At 33.6% G+C, this 17,510-nt stretch overlaps 2 protein-coding genes across 2 annotated transcripts; both read left to right on the top strand.

Moving 5' to 3' along the window:
• The first annotated feature begins 2,333 nt into the window (after positions 1 to 2,333).
• On the top strand, positions 2,334 to 8,042 carry LOC132606680 (26S proteasome regulatory subunit 6B homolog). Its single transcript, XM_060320280.1, has 6 exons — positions 2,334 to 2,868; positions 5,781 to 6,011; positions 6,857 to 7,015; positions 7,106 to 7,258; positions 7,463 to 7,546; positions 7,751 to 8,042. The coding sequence occupies exons 1-6, from the start codon at positions 2,386 to 2,388 to the stop codon at positions 7,883 to 7,885; spliced, it is 1,245 nt and encodes a 414-aa protein (XP_060176263.1). The 5' UTR covers positions 2,334 to 2,385; the 3' UTR covers positions 7,886 to 8,042.
• A 3,715-nt stretch (positions 8,043 to 11,757) lies between these two features.
• LOC132606670 (uncharacterized) lies at positions 11,758 to 12,599 on the top strand. Its single transcript, XM_060320269.1, has one exon. The coding sequence runs from the start codon at positions 11,831 to 11,833 to the stop codon at positions 12,467 to 12,469; it is 639 nt and encodes a 212-aa protein (XP_060176252.1). The 5' UTR covers positions 11,758 to 11,830; the 3' UTR covers positions 12,470 to 12,599.
• Positions 12,600 to 17,510: the final 4,911 nt, after the last annotated feature.

Genomic DNA, 17,510 nt, shown 5'->3' with positions numbered 1-17,510 from the left:
TTATCCTTATCCCTCATACCAAACGAGCCCTTACAAGTTAAAAGTATCGAAAATACCAAGTGAGTATGATGACACAAATATTGCATTTCTTTATAAAAATATAACATGTTTCAGACCAACCATTACATTATGATTTCACAATTTCACAAAACAACAACCTTATTGATTTATTGAATTAAATAAAACTAATGAATATGTGTTAAAAACAAGAAAAGATTCAATGTGTGAATTTAATAGTAATATGCAAATTTTAATTAAAGGTAGTTTAGTCAAAATATCTATTTTTTGAACCGGAGGAAGTATTATTAAGTAGGCATTTGTCCATAGAAATCAAATATTTTCACTTTATTTGAAAATTTTGAAGTTGGAGTTGAAGGTTAAGTTGTATTTAGTTATAGATTTTGCAAAGAATAATTGGTTGTTTGAATGTACTCAAAGTGGAAAAAAAAAGAAGTAAAAACATGGTTTTAGGTGCTTTCCAAATTCTAAATAACACCTAAGTTATATTTGAATTTTTCATGGCTAAACGCTGATTTTCAAAGTGAAAAAATTTACATAAAAAGTGAATAATTCTCATGGCCAAACAGGTCCTAATAAGTATTTCATAATTTCCAAAACTTAGGACCCGTTTGGGCATGAGAATTTTTTACCTTTTTTCGGAAATCAGCGTTTGGCCATGAAAATTCCAAATAAAGCTTGAAATTTGGAAAACATCAAAACCTTGTTTTCACCTTCACTACATTCAGATAACCAATCTTTGCAAAAAACTATAAGCAAACACAACTTCAACTTCAAAAAAAAAAGTGAAAAATATTTGATTTTCATGGCCAAACGCCTACTTAATCAAACGATTATACCCGACCTCGTAGCTCCGAAAACAAAGTTGTGTTTTATCAGAAGTTATAGTTTTACACTCTATTCTCTGTCTCCCCTCTTCTATGTATCAACTCTCAGTTATGGCTCTAAAGTTGGATAGCAATGATAAAAATATGGCGAAAAAATATAATGAAGGACAAATATAACAACAAGGGCAAATATGATGTTTCTCGTAAAATAAAAGTTGGGTTTATGGCTCTAAAGTTGGATAGCAATGATAAATATATGGCGAAAAAAATATAATGAAGGACAAATATAACAACAAGGGCAAATATGATATTTCTCATAAAATAAAAGTTGGGTTTATCACAATTTCTAGTTTTATATTTCATTCTCTCCTTCTCATAGGCGGACCCAGGATTTTAAGACGGCGAGGGCACCATTATCTTAACAGAAACGCCAACAAAAAATTGAATGATGACTGAGGAATAATACCATGTCGGACCGGTCATTAATAGCGTAGCAGTGACGAAAATACAAGTATATAGGTCAAACATGTGTAATAAATAAAATTTAATACAATGAAGTAAATGAAAGAGATAGCTCAGTGGCTAAAGGCTAAGGCTATGCAACATGTGGTGACAATGCAGGTTCGAATCTGGGTGAGCTCATTTAATGCTTATTGTTTTCCTAAAAATAGGCTAAAAAACAAAATTAAAAGTGACATTCGGGTTCGATCCGGGGTGACATGTAAAGGAAGCAATAGTTGCAACCAACGTGCCCCAAAGACACTTTCGTTTATTAGAGTGCACAATTAAATATATACTAATTTCTCAAGGTATATACACATATATATGCATAACTTTTTCCGAAGGGTGGGAGTGCTCCGCCTCTGCTCCTTCTCTACTCTGTATCAAACAACAATGGCAACACCAATGGTTCTGGATCCAAAACTCTAACCCGACCCACCAGCAATCCGACCCGACCCATCTTTAGTTATCGGTCAGTTTATGGAGATGAATGACCACAAATTCACAATAAACTATTGTCGGTTCACCTCAAGTTTGGGCTCTGTTTTTCAGATCTTTTTGTTTTTCTTTTTGTAGTTTTTATGTAGAAAATCAGTGTAATAAATAAGAAATGTTGAAATAACTCTTATCCTATCTTATCGTAATAATAAAAATTGGATTTTAATATGAACGAGATTTGAGTGGTGAAATCGTATCTATGAACAATGAAACTTTTGGGTTCTAAGATTAAAAGAGTTTAAATTAGTGAGTAAATTTAGTTTGAAAAAAAAAAATATTAGGCACCATGTAGGAAAAATTAAGTTGATACATTAAATTTGACAGATCATAACGTAAAAATTGAATGACAAGATCAAATATGACCCCAAAATTGAATAATAAGATAAATATATCGAAAAAAAATCCCAAAATTGAATCGCAGGTATAAATATATCGAAAATAATAATATGAAAAGGGCAAATATGACCTTTTATTATTACACTTATATATACTTCATTCTCTGTTTAACTCTAACTCCCCCTCCTTTTCTCCACTTGCAACAATGGCAACAGCAATGGTTCTCGATCCAAAACCCTTACCCGACCCACCAGCAACCCGACCCGACTCGTGTTTACCCGACCTGTCCTCCGATAACGGCGAAGACGATCTCTACGGTCGCCTAAAATCACTTCAACGACAACTGGAATTCATCGAAATCCAAGAAGAATACGTTAAGGACGAACTAAAAAATCTTCGTCGGGAACATTTACGTGCACAAGAAGAGGTTAAACGGATCCAATCAGTGCCGTTAGTTATCGGTCAGTTTATGGAGATGATTGATACGAATAATGCGATTGTAGGGTCTACTACTGGATCTAATTACTATGTTAGGATATTAAGTACGATTAATAGGGAGTTACTTAAGCCTTCTGCTTCTGTTGCTTTGCACCGACATTCGAATGCGCTTGTTGATGTTTTGCCACCTGAAGCTGATTCCAGTATTTCGTTGCTTAGCCAATCGGAAAAGCCTGATGTGACCTACAGTGTAAGTGTTATAATTGTGAATTTTTTAGTAGTATTTGTTCGTAAATATGTTGATTAGGTTTATTATTTGAATTTGCTGTATAGGGACTGCATACTGCCTGTTTCAGTAATTATAGCAAAATTAGAGACTCTGAATTGTAATTTAAGAACCCTCAGGGGTTGGCCTGGTGGTAATTGGCTTGAGCCTTGGGGTGCTCCCTTTCAAGGTCTCAAGTTCGAAACCCACTGGGTGCAAACAATTTCTGAGGGCCATTGGACTGGGGTAAAACCCTGAATTACCCGTGGTGCACTTGCGGGAAACTCCTTGCCGAGGGCCTGTGCACCCCCGGGATTAGTCGGGGCTCAAAGAGACCCGGACACCCGGTGCTTAATCAAAAATAAATAAATTGTAATTTAAGAGGCTCTGAATTGTAAATGAAGTCAAATTAGAGGATCAAATCGATCCAATCGGTGCAGTTAGTAATCGGAGAAGCCTGACGTTACTTACAATGTTAAGTATTATAATTTTGAGTTGCTAGGGTTTATTATTATGTGGAATCTGTTGTGTAGGGATTACGTACTGCTTGTTACAGTAATTATAGCAAGATTAGAGGTTGTGAATAGTTAATTAAGGCAAATTAGAGGCTTTCTGAAGCTTCATCCAAATAATAAAAATAGTTATATAAAATCCATAGCTTAATTACTAACGGATCTAATCTGTGCCGTCAGTAATTGGACAGTATATGGAGATGATTGATACGAATAATGCTATTGTAGGGTCTACTACTGGATCTAATTACTATGTTAGGATATTAAGTACGATTAATAGGGAGTTACTTAAGCCTTCTGCTTCTGTTGCTTTGCACCGACATTCGAATGCGCTTGTTGATGTTTTGCCACCTGAAGCTGATTCCAGTATTTCGTTGCTTAGCCAATCGGAAAAGCCTGATGTTAATTACAGCGTAAGTGTCATAGTTCTTAAATTTCTAGTAAGATTTGTGCTTAAATATGTTGATTAGGGTTTATTATGTTAATTTTGATTAGGGTTATGTATCTGAATTGCGAAATTAGTTTATGGTTAACTACACTGATTAGGGTTTATATGTTAATTTGGTTAGGGTTATGTATTGCTGGTCCCAATGTTTCTTAATTACTCAGGGTTTGTTGGTTGATGTTACGTTTGGTTTTCTACTTTTTTTAATTGGTTCACTGGAGTTTAAAGTGTAAATTGATGTCTTGTGGACCTTCTGCATTAGGTTTACTTTATCGTGATTGTGAGTTCTTGATTGAGATTTGACTATTAGCTAGACGTGGACTCCGTTAGATGAGTTGTCTCCGATATAAAAAAAATGAAAAGAAAAAGGGCAGCGGGGTGCACATAGCATCCCGTATTAGCAGGGTTACACCGGCACATTAGTGACTTCTTCCACAGCTCAAATCTGGGACCTATAGGTCACATTGAGACAACTTTACGTTGCTCCAATGCTCCCCTTCAACTGTCTCCGATATCTGAATGGAAATTTTAAACCCAAGAATTATCTTGCATACATCTTGTATGCAGGATTTCCCGTTACTCACTAAAAGATCAATACCTTTATCATTAAATGAATCCCAGGAATTATCTTTTTTATGATGGCTCACGATGACCTTGGACAACCTTAGTTAGTAGAATGAAGGCTAGTTAAGGTGTCACAACCTAGAACTTCCATAAAATAGATTAGGAATACTTCTTTCAATATAATGTTAACATACCTCATTTGCTCTTCTATGGTTACCATAGACTGCAACGTATCGTACGACAAGAATGACAATAAAAAAAAAGGGCAGCCCGGTGCACTAAGTTCCCGCTATGCGCGGGGTCCAGGGAAGGGCCGGACCACAAGGGTCTATTGTACGTAGCCTTACCTTGCATTTCTGCAAGAGGCTGTTTCCACGGCTCGAACCCGTGACCTCCTGGTCACATGGCAGCAACTTTACCAGTTACGCCAAGGCTCCCCTTCACGACAAGAATGACAATATTTTTTAATAATAATTTTAAAACCAAGTGAGGAAGCTCCATTTTTAAAAAACTTATGAACTCATTGAGGAGCTTGTTTCTCTTTAATCAATCAATTCACTTATCTCATAGAATCATATTTCACAGCATATTCTTATTTAACCTCAGTTCCTATCAGCTCTCCGTGTGAATAACTACACCTGCAGCTATTGGGTGTGTATAAACCTTTGTAATACCATGGCTTTTCCATAACCTCAAAATCCTATTATTGCTCTTCTAAAAGGCTGTTAAGTGGACTTTAGTACTCATTTCATAGTCTTTAAAGTAGTTGTCATGTGGGCAACGCTTCTATCAACCACATCATTCTGTTCTCAAGAGTCTGGTCAGAAAGAACAAAAGATACAAGAAGCAAGACATGTCTTTTAAAAGAATCAGGATAACAAAGATTGGTCAATGGTGTCTTTCAATATTTGTTGTTTCATAAATGTAGTATCCTCGGTGAAAATGGATATTGTGTGTGTGTGTGTGTGTTTTTTTTTCTTGTATGCAATCCATATTATACTATGGGAAAGAAGGAAAAAGGTTTGTGATGATCAATGGCAGATTTGGTAATTCGAATTAACTTATCTATTCATACAACGAAACATGGTGCAGAATGTGCAACTCATAGTCTCCTCTCGAATTTCTTCTTCAAAATCATGAAGCACTTAGTGGGGTAATGTGATATAAGTAAAGAATGCATCTAGTTCTGTAGTCGGAACACTAATGAGGAGCAATCATTTATGTTTGTCCTGATAAATGCTATTTTTATATGCATGTATACATGTCATGTGTCATATGTTACTGCTACAAGTGAGCAAGTGGAAGTCTGATATAATTAGGACTCTGTTAATGTGCCTTTCATTCTCTTTTTTTTGTCTTATTTTTCCTCACTCCAGGATATTGGAGGATGTGACATACAAAAGCAGGAAATCCGTGAGGCTGTTGAGTTACCTTTGACCCATCATGACTTGTACAAGCAGATTGGTATAGATCCTCCCCGTGGTGTCTTGCTTTATGGTCCACCAGGTACTGGGAAAACTATGCTTGCAAAGGCTGTCGCTCATCACACTACTGCTGCCTTCATAAGGGTTGTTGGCTCAGAATTTGTTCAGAAGTACTTGGGTGAGGTATGCATTGAAGTAATGGAATACTCTGAGCATTTTGTTTTTATGCATCAATGATGTTACTCACCCGTTGTTAATGGTCAGACTATCTGGACTGCATTTTTTTAAATACAAATGGTTCTTTTGAAGTGTTCCTTTCTATACGACTTTGGAAGAAAGAAACCACTGGCGTCTTGTTAAAGACTTCATTTCTTTTGAAATTTCATGATTAGTGGCTATTGTTTGGACCTCAGGAACTCCAAAGTTTTACACACATATTTGGCACCAAGCTGGATACTCCTCAGGCGTCTTACAGACGTTATAAGAGAAGGCACTGCTAATATAGATCAGAATATATACAACAACATAATATAGATCAGAATATATCTTGATTAAAAAAAAAAAAATAGATAACTAAAGATGTGGGACATGAGATCTCCTATTCCTGTCGTATTGACCAGCAAACATCATTTACAAGAACCATTCCTTGTTATTTAAACACCATATAGAAGAACCACTCATTGATACTTAGTAGTGGCTGTAGAGACGGACCAGTTTTTTTCTCTTTTCTTTTTCAGAAGTTAAAGACAGACCAGCTTTCTGCGATTGATCGGTAGAACATTTCAGTCCCAGCAGCATGCAGCTTGGAATGCATTATTGTACATTTTGTTGCAGCATGTTCTGTGCAACTCTTTTAGATGCAACTTCAGTTCAATTTAAATTTCTCTGTACATAAATTTGTTTGTCTGGAGATTTCCTTTTTATGTCCTAGATTGGACCGTCAAATTTGTCCGCGAACAATGAGAAGACTCCATTTGTTTCTATTGTTCGAGATTTACTTTCCTCACTTATTATCTGACTCTGTTCAGGGTCCGCGAATGGTTCGTGATGTCTTCCGACTTGCCAAAGAAAATGCTCCTGCAATTATATTTATTGATGAGGTAGATGCAATTGCTACTGCTAGGTTTGATGCTCAGACTGGAGCTGATAGGGAGGTCCAGCGTATCCTGATGGAGTTGCTAAATCAGGTAGGCTTCTATATAATCCTAGAGTAATCCCGTCAGAATTTCCCCTATTTGCATTATTCATGAGGTTTTCATTTGGTACTACTTCTGCAGATGGACGGGTTTGACCAGACCGTGAATGTGAAAGTTATTATGGCAACTAACAGAGCTGATACTTTGGACCCTGCACTTCTGCGTCCTGGGAGGCTTGATCGGAAGATTGAATTTCCTTTGCCTGACAGGCGTCAAAAGAGACTTGTTTTTCAGGTAGAATTTTTGATGATTTTGCTCTCAGGATATCTTCTTTAACCCCTTTTCCCATCACCAAAGCAGGAAAAGTTAAGATTGGAAAAATGTGGAAGAAAGTTATTGATAGATTGGTTTCTGAATTGTGCCACTCATTGAGTATCTTATATTTTTTCTGTGTTTACTTAATAAACCACAAATCTAAAGCTGGATTACATTGGCCAGGTCTGTACTGCTAAGATGAACTTAGGCGACGAGGTTGACTTGGAAGATTATGTTTCTCGCCCTGATAAAATTAGTGCTGCTGAGGTTTGTCTCTTTACTCTTCCATCTGTTTTTGAGGGAGAACAGGATGCTCCACTACTGATCTAAAATGTGGAAGTCATGTGTTAAGCCTGAATAGTTCTTTATTTTTCTGTCTGCTTTGGTGCTTCAATTTTGAAAATGTGAATGACCGTTAATTGAAGAGTCAATTTGACCAACACGACTGTGGTTTATGTTGAATGTCTGCAGATTACAGCTATTTGTCAGGAAGCGGGTATGCATGCTGTGCGAAAGAATCGTTATGTCATACTTCCCAAGGACTTTGAAAAGGGTTACAGGACCAATGTGAAAAAGCCCGACACTGACTTTGAGTTCTACAAGTGATTTTAAAAATAGATTAGCAAACGTTTTAGACATCGACCTTGTACACTCTTGAATATTTTCTATTTGATGTTTTATTGTACTACGGGTTTGTCAAACATCAACTTGCCCGTGCATTTCTTATTGCCTCGTATCAAAGCTGCACCAGTACATTTTGTTTTGGTTTGCGACTTAATGTTTGGTTGCTTCATTTTTTTAGTGATACATATGCAGCGTGCATCAGGTAGTCAGTTGTATGTTAGAATCCTGCAGTGGCTAATGCAAGATTTTTGGGTTAAACTATTTAAATTCCGGGGTGATTTGGGCACATATCTCCAATTTGAATTAGTATTTACATATTTGGAAAGTAGCATATTATAAAACTTATAAGTAACAACGTCGAAAAAAATCTCTTTGATTGCCCAAATAGTAAGAGCCTGTTTGGAAAGCCACCTGGTAATTGGAATTGGTGTAATTACTACCCTAGTAATTATACAGTCTAGTAATTACACAACATTGTAATTACTACGATCTGTTTGTTTGTCATAATGTAATTACAATGTGATTACAAGCGTGCTGTTTGGTTGCACAAGTGTAATTACACAGTTAGTTTAATTTAAAAATAAAGTTTAATTATAAAAAATTTAAAATTAATATTTAAAAAATATGTGCCTTTATAAATAATATTAAATTAGTTATTTAATAATACATTGTTTATTGAAAATATGTTAATTAATAATCATATATTTGTAACTAATATTGTAAAAAATAATTGATATATAATTTCAAAATTAATAATATTTTTATTTTAATTGATTATAAAACTTAAAAGCATACCTTTTTTGTGAGAACATCATGGGATTGGATGTTTGACAGAAAAAAAATATTTATAAATATAATGCCATAACACTATTCAAATGTTTGACAATAATTCTATCAACTGTAAGTGAAAAATAAACAACATACAATGTGAAAATAACAAGCCAATAGTCCTAAAGCAAATATTGTTAAAATTGAAAATATAACCTAAATTCAAAATCCATAAGAATTTTTTTTAACATAATACTCTTATGTCAAATTGCAACGTTACATAAGTAAGTTTCAATGTAATATAAGTAAATACTCCTATAATTCAAAAGAAAGGGAAAATATAAGTCTATAACCTCATTCACAACGAAATTCTACTTTAATAACGTCACTTATTATATGCCAAATTTGTTAATGACCCATTCTTTCTAATATTAAGAGATGTAGTTAAAAAAATTAGAATATTAACACGGTTAATGAATAAAACAAAAACTAAAAAAAATATGAGCAATTACATGGAACCACAAGAATTAAAGGTTGGGAATGAGAAGAAAGGAAATGAAATACAAATTCTATAAAAAGAAAAATATATTTTAAAAATACAAATAATTTAAAAGTAAAAATAAAAAAGAAATTAAATAATATAAATAAAAAATAAATTAGAAAAGAAAAGAAATTAAAATAAAATAAAAAATAAATTTAAAAAGAAAAGAAATTAAAATTAAATTAATATATATATAGACTAAAAAGTAACCCTGTAATTACACCCAATTCTCAGCCCCCATTGAGAATTGGAGAGTGTAATTATACCCTCTCAATTACACCCAATTCCCACCTAACTGTGTAATTACCTGGTCAAACAAACATGCCAAACTGTGTAATTACATCCAATTACACCCAATTCCAATTACCTGGGTGGCTTTCCAAACAGGCCCTAAGAATAATTCATCAAAGGTAAAATTACTCAAATGACTACCTTATGGTAGTGTCCTATCATTTATAGCTATCTTTTTAAATATTACAATTTGTAGCTATGTTTTCCCAAATTAAGGTATTTTTTCGGATGTATTTGATGCGTGTAAATTCATAGAAATACAGTAAAAAAGAAAACATATCCCTTGATTTTAGGCCATAACGTTGGGATCATTTAATTAGTTATTAATTGGTATTTTTTACCATACTCTTCCACAAAATCATATTTTAGATTTCTTTTCCATAACCGTTTTCTATTCCTTCGTCCAATCTTCAACATTCAAACGTAAAAATCAAAAATTCAATATTTGAAAACATTCAACAGCTAATGTATTTGAAGTTTTCAATATTGATTTCGTTTTTTATTTACCCATGTATTTGATAGCATAACTAATGTATTTGAAGTTTCCAATCAAACTTCATGTATTTTATATTAAATATCATGTATTTGTGTGAGTAACAATTTACATCACCCATGTATTTAGTGGTAATGTCTTTGAAGTTTTCAATATTGATTTCGTTTTTTATTTACCCATGTATTTTATAGCATAACTAATGTATTTGAAGTTTCCAATCAAACCCCATGTATTTTATATTAAATCTCATGTATTTGTATGAGTAACAATTTGCATCACTCATGTATTTGATGGATTAATTTGAACAAAATACATAAATATATAGAAAACTTACCATGTATTTGTGTCACCCGTGTATTTGAAACTAGATGAACTGATGGAATTAATTTGAAAAAAATACACAAATATATAGAAAAACTTACAAAAATACACCACCAACCACAACAATTGGTAGTTATATCATAGAACATACACAAATACATATATTTTTCATCTTCTCAAAACCTTAAAAAACTTTCTCTCTCCCCTTCTCTCGTGTGTGCCGCCATAACCACCACCACGGCCTGGAGCAAAAACAATCACTTCCACCAAATTGATTTTGTGAAAGAATAATAACACAAATAGCGAAAATTTCACGAAACAAATGAGATGGGATAGAACGTGAAAGAGTCCCACTTTGACCACATATGCCTTGAATCAAAATAACCGTACTGAAAATACCGTTTCGGATTGCAATATCCCAAAATGGAAAATCGAATTTTGCAGAAGGGTGAAGAGAGGAAGAAGACGACTATTTCACTGGGCATTCACAGATTCTTCCCTTTTTAAAAAGGTAAGAATTTATGGAAAAAGGGAGAGAATGGTAATGTATATTAAGTGATTAATATTGTTACCATTATAAGAGGGATATGGGATTGGGGGTGCTCATTTTTAGGTATATTTGTGAAATGGTAATTGAAAGTTACTGTGTAGCTATAATAGTTAAATTAGAAAAGTATTTAGTTATTATTAGTAATTAAAATAAAATGTAGTTATTACCACTAATTATGTATTAGAAGTAGCTATAACGCGTAAAAATTCCTTCATCAAATTGATTAAATCTAAAATAATAACACTCTTTATTTAATTCCCTATGGCTTTAATTCAAACTTTATATTTATCTTTAAAAAAGTTTAAACTGTAGTAAGTTGGACACAGAATGTATTCATCTAGAGATAAAATGAAATGTTATTAAAATCAATCCATGCAAAAGCTTAGATCAGCTTAGACCATCAGAAATTTTTGTTGGTTGTCCTCTTTCGGACAACCGTTAAGTAAATTATGCCTTTTCTTTTTTTACACAACTTATGACCTTTTAGACTCCGGTTAAAAATATTTTTGAATAAACTGAAAAACTTATGAGAAAATATTAGATTGCGATTTAAAATTTTGTAAACATTAGACGATAGTGTAATCTTTGTCAACCAGAGTTATACAGTCATGAGACCACTCTATAACCGATCTTTCATGTTGTGTCATATTATTTATATGTTTTATATAACAACATTTCGCTTAAGCAGCAAAAAAATATCAGACTAAAAGACACTGTTTTAGAAATGTTATTGATTGTATTTAATCTAAATGAATAAAAGGATTACCTTTAAATCAGCCACTGAAGTATGGGCCTCTTGACTAGCCATTAGCCAGACCTAAAAATTGGGTCCAAAATCCGGCCCATATAATACTCCTCAATTAACAATTTAACATGAATATATTGTACCTTCACACCTTTACGAAAACCTCTCTTTAAAACCCTACTACTCCTCTGCCTCACCTTCCCCATCCCTGTGCCGCCATGGATATCGACAATCCAACGGCCGTAAATCCACCACAAACCCTACCAACAAAACCCAATTTCCAACCCTTAAAAGCCCACGAAATATCCGACGGTCACATCCAATTCCGCAAAGTAACAGTCCCACAGCACCGTTACACTCCCTTAAAAAAAACATGGCTCGAAATCTACAACCCAATCTACGAACAAATGAAAATCGACATCCGTATGAACCTCAAAAAACGTCGGGTCGAACTAAAAACCCGACCCGACACACCCGACATAAGCAACTTACAAAAATGTGCTGATTTCGTACACGCTTTTATGTTGGGGTTTGATGTATGTGATGCTGTTGCTTTGTTACGTTTAGATGAATTATATGTTGATTCATTTGAGATTAAGGATGTTAAGACTTTACGTGGTGAGCATTTATCTAGGGCTATTGGGAGATTATCGGGTAAAGGTGGAAAGACAAAATTTGCTATAGAGAATGCTACAAAGACTAGGATTGTAATTGCGGATTCGAAGATACATATATTGGGATCTTTTTTGAATATTAAGATTGCTAGAGATTCACTTTGTAGTCTCATTATGGGTTCACCTGCTGGTAAGGTTTATTCTAAGCTTAGAGCTGTTACTGCTCGCGCTGAGATGCTTTAATTTTATTGTTTTTGGAGTTATAGAATGTTTTAGGTATTGAATTTTGAGTTTCTATTGGAAAATTTTGATTGATAAATGTATTGTAATGATATTCTCTTCTTAAATGGAGGATCTTGAGACCCCGTTTCAATTTGTTTGTTTTAGTTTGGTGTAAAATTAAAGATATGTATAATGTACCAAAATACCCTTTAATCTTGTCGTCTTACTTACACATGTCATGTGGGATCTTGAAATTGAAGAGTTGTCAAATAAGATAAGTTAGCTAAGTTACCAGTGCATATTTTCATTTATATGTTAAAGAGTACACAGAGTAGGCGTTTGGCCATAGATTCCAAGGATTTTTCACTTTATTTGGAATTATGAAGATAGAGCTGGTAAACATGTTGTAAGCTGTTTTCAAATTTGGAATCCAAACTTCAAGTTGGATTTGGATTTTCATGGCGAAAAAAAGTAAAAAGTGAATAATTCTCATGAAACGGGTCCTGAATTGTCCATCCCATAGCAGAGTTAAAAGATTTTTATTTCTTAACTGCTCATCTCAGGGTAAAATATTTTTAAAAAGGTATATTGGAGTCCATAACTCTCAGAATTAGCGTGTGGATTGTTCATTCCTCATCACTGTTCCGTTTTATACATATCCCTTAAGTGGAGAATTTTCGTCCTCCAAAGTCCAAACCAACCCAAACTGTTTCTGGTAGGGGCTTAATAATTCCATCTTCATTTTTACTTTATCCATACCAGGTCTGGTTCTGTTGTTATAGCAATATCTAATGCTAAAGGTGTGCCTACATTACTCTGATTAATTGTCTCACATAATATCAATTGTGCATATGAAATGACAAATTTGGTAGAAGAGGTACGTGCATTAAGCTTGACAATCTTTGAACTGTTATCATTGTTGTTGTCCCTTTGTTGACATCGTGTTTACTAATGTCGTGTGTCCCTAAAATATGCATTTGACTCGTCACTGTTTAAATTAGCACAAGTGTCTTAGCATTGTATCTTCTATTTCTGCCCTCCATGGTCACAACTCACAATCTGGATCTTGATAGCATGATAGTAGATAAACCTGGTTGGTTAGTACTATGACAATTTTATGTTCAAGTAGTACTGCATGTATTAATCTGCTAGATAAAATTAAACCATGGCTGTCTTCTAACTCACATTTGTTTACTCATGTGGAATGCTTCCAAAAGATGTTCTCAAATGTGCTTGTTAACATAGTAAAATGGTTTTGAGATAGCATGACAATGCGGATTTTGCTGGAATCCCTATTTTACATGTTTATTTAATTGTGTTCACTTGACTGTCTAATTTGATTCCCTTGCATGTTTATTTGTAACTTCACTTTGCAAACATGTCTTATTGTCTATGCCATCTTACATTTCGCTGACCACCCTATGTATATATTCTCTGGTCTAACTATTTGCTTGTGAAGTTGAGATTTCATACAGAATTTCTCATCCTTGCTTGTCAATACCAAAGTAGAGTGCTTTCCTTCTTCCCAATCTTGCAAATGTAAACCTTAGGGCTCGTTTGGTTAGAAAACAAGTTATCCCGGAATTAGTTATCCTGGGATTGTTATTCCACCCTCAATGTGGGATAAAAAAACACTATAATCCCGGGATTAGTTATCCCGAGTTTTTATTTCAACCAAACACGGGATAAGGCGGCACTAAATTTTTATCCCAAGACTATTTTTGCTTATCCATCATACCAAACGAGCCCTTACAGTCCATCCATTTTAATTTTTACATTCAGCAAAGAAAGGTCCTTGTAAACTGCAGTCTGCAGGGATCAAAAGATTCTTCAGGAAATTTTTCTCTCAAAGACAGCCATTTACAAAGACATTTATTCTGGACACTCAAGTCCTTCATCCCATTCATTTATTTGGACTTGCACATCTTATCAGGAATTTGGTTAAAGGTGGAAAATATGCTTTTTTCCTTCTGTTCGTTCCACACAAAGAAGTTCAATTGTGTATTTGGACGAACTGTATACTGCCAAAAGCAATCTAGCGGACGAACTGTATGCTACCAAACGGAATCTAGTCTAGTAATAGTAACTCCAATGGAGAGTACAATGTTAAGTTTTTTCTTTCATCTGTTTGCTAGATTAGAACTTAAAAGCCACTAAAATTAGGCTTGTCTATCATCTCTTCGGGTTCATGCAGTGTTAATGTGGCAGGGTACCAAGTTCTCCGGTATTTATATAGATTGTTTAGTTGTAGGAACAAAAACAAATTAAAACCGGAAAACATGAGAAGTTACATCATTAATGAATAAATAACCTAATGCTCCAAGAGGTGGTAGAAGCTAGTTTTACCAAGAAACACCAACCAATTTGAAAAAAACTTGCTTTTCAAAGTCAAAATGGGTAAAATGGATTAGGGGCACTGAGGTGGCATTCGCCTTATTAAATGTCAGTGTCACGTAGGATCGGATGTCCACGCAGAGATAATGAGGGTGTATTTAAACCTTTTCTCATAGTACATGGGTATATTTGCCCATTTTCCGTATATTCATAGTAACTAGTTTAACACACACGTGAAAGATGAACTGATTATCAGAAGTGGAGCATCATGCGTACTAGTTCCGGGTCCGGAACCAAAATAACCCCCAAAAAAAGGGCATGAACCAAAATACCCCAGGAAAAAAAGAGGTACAAAAGTACCTTTAACGCATGAAAATCATGCGTTAAAGGACTTAACGGAGACAGACCCGTTAGGTCCTTTAATGCATGATTTTCATGCGTTAAAGGTATGTCTTATTTTTTTTTTCTTTCATTCTTTCTTCCTTCCTTCCTTTCACATTTTTTTACATACTTTAGCCATAGATTAATCATGCTTCGAGACTCCAAAACTTGAATATTTTATATAGAACCCTATTTATTTTTGTGCGATTAATAAGGTAGGCTCAACACATCGAGGATACACAAAACTTCGGATTGTCGTTTTAGTGGTTGAAAAGTGCTCGAAGTCCATTTTTGTTTGAAAACTTGTTGTCATTAGCTTTAAGTTTTTTATGTTTTAGGGTTTCGTGTTATTTTTATATTAATGCGTAACTTTATTTTTAGTGATTCACAAATAAATAAATTAACAATAAATAAAAAATTAACAAATTAATAATCCATAATCAATTAACAAAATATTAATTCATAATCAATTATTTCTGTGTATTTTTTTTTTTGCGTTATACCTTTCAACGCCCAACTAATTGAAGTCTGCAACTTATATAACTTCAAAAGTGGGTTTGGGTACCAAAATAATCCATTAACGAATAACGAACAATAAGCTAAATCCCGAATAACGAATAATAAACTAAATTCCGAATAACGAACGATAAACTAAATCCTGAATAACAAACGATAAGCTAACATTAACAGAATTTCCGAAAAGGATTAGTTAGTTAACATAATTTTTTGACGAAGGATTAGTTAGTTAATATAAAATTTTGTTCGTTATTACTTTAACTGCATGAGTTAAGTAAATTATAATCAACAATACAATATCATGGATTATTCAAAATAACTAATTAAATCCTCCATAACTTATCCTAGTTAAGTAAGTTCTAATTAGAGAATTTTTTTTAGTTAATTTCAAGAATAAAGAATAATTTAGTATTTACAAATACGACACCTCCATGGATCTCCGTAAATTATTTGTTATTATGGCATTGTTAATTATTTCATTGTTAATATATTTATTTCTGAAATTGTTTTTCCCATGTTAATTACTTGATTATCGCATGTTAATCATTAAATAAATTAGTTCATTTTTTTACTAATAATATCTTCTCAATGCTCCCGCCGAGGTTTGATCCCCGGTGGATGAGATAAAAAAAAGTCAAAAGCCAAAGACTTTACCACCAAGCCAAGTTGGTTAAAGTAACAATGTAGACACTTTTTATTATTTTGTATGTTCACTAATGCTATCTAATTGTTTTCTTAAATTGAATTTGGAACCTTGAAATTGACATTGAAAACATCATTATCACGGGATTATGGAATTGAAATATATTTTTCGCCATTAGATTTAAAAAAGAAATAAATGAAAATTGCGCACGAATTTGGGGGAAAATTGAAATTGAATGGGACAATGGATGTTTTTGGAAAATTCGGGGCGGGCGAACAACCTTTCGGCAGTTTAGACGCATAGATCTCGAAAAAATACCCAAAATAAAAAAAAAATCGCATCAAATGGACATCCGAGCGCAAAGTTATGACCATTTAAAATTTCACCAACTTACAAATAAATTAGTGCGCAAAAGGTTTTTTAATGGGTTATTTTGGTACCAAAATCCACTTTTTGGGTTATTTAAATAGCGGACTCCAATTAGTTGGGGGTTGAAGGGTATAACGCAAAAAAAAAATTTACAGATAAATAATTGATCATGAATTGATATTTTGTTAATTGATTATAAAATTAAAGTTATGATCACTAAAAATAAAGTTACGCATTAATATAAAAATAACACGAAACCCTAAAACATAAATAACTTAAAGCTAATGACAACAAGTCTTCAAACAAAAATGGACTTCGAGCACTTTTCAACCACTAAAACGGCAATCCGAAGTTTTGTGTATCCTCGATGTGTTGAGCCTACCTTATTAATCGCACAAAAATAAATATGGTTCTATATAAAATATTCAAGTTTTGGAGTCTCGAAGCATGATTAATCTATAACTAAAGTATGTAAAAAAGTGTGAAAGAAAGGAAGGAAGGAAGGAAGGAAGAAAGATAGAAAGAATGAAAGAAGAAAAAAAATAAGACATACCTTTATCGCATGAAAATCATGCGTTAAAGGTAATTTTGTACTTATTTTTTTTCTTGGGGTATTTTGGTTCATACCTTTTTTTTTTTTTTTGGGTTATTTTGGTTCCGGACTCTCCTAGTTCCTACCTTTATCGTTGTAGGTTTCCTTTTTTTCTTTTCTTGTTTTCACGTAACAGCAAATTCATCGTCTTCTTCTTTTAGTGAAAAATTAACGTCTATATCAAACAACACATGCCAAGAATACCCTAAATTGTTAGCAGTAGCTGT

This window comes from Lycium barbarum, chromosome 1 (genome assembly GCF_019175385.1).
Source record: "Lycium barbarum isolate Lr01 chromosome 1, ASM1917538v2, whole genome shotgun sequence".
Lineage (NCBI taxonomy): Eukaryota > Viridiplantae > Streptophyta > Magnoliopsida > Solanales > Solanaceae > Lycium > Lycium barbarum.
This window is presented reverse-complemented; position numbering and strand designations above follow the sequence as displayed.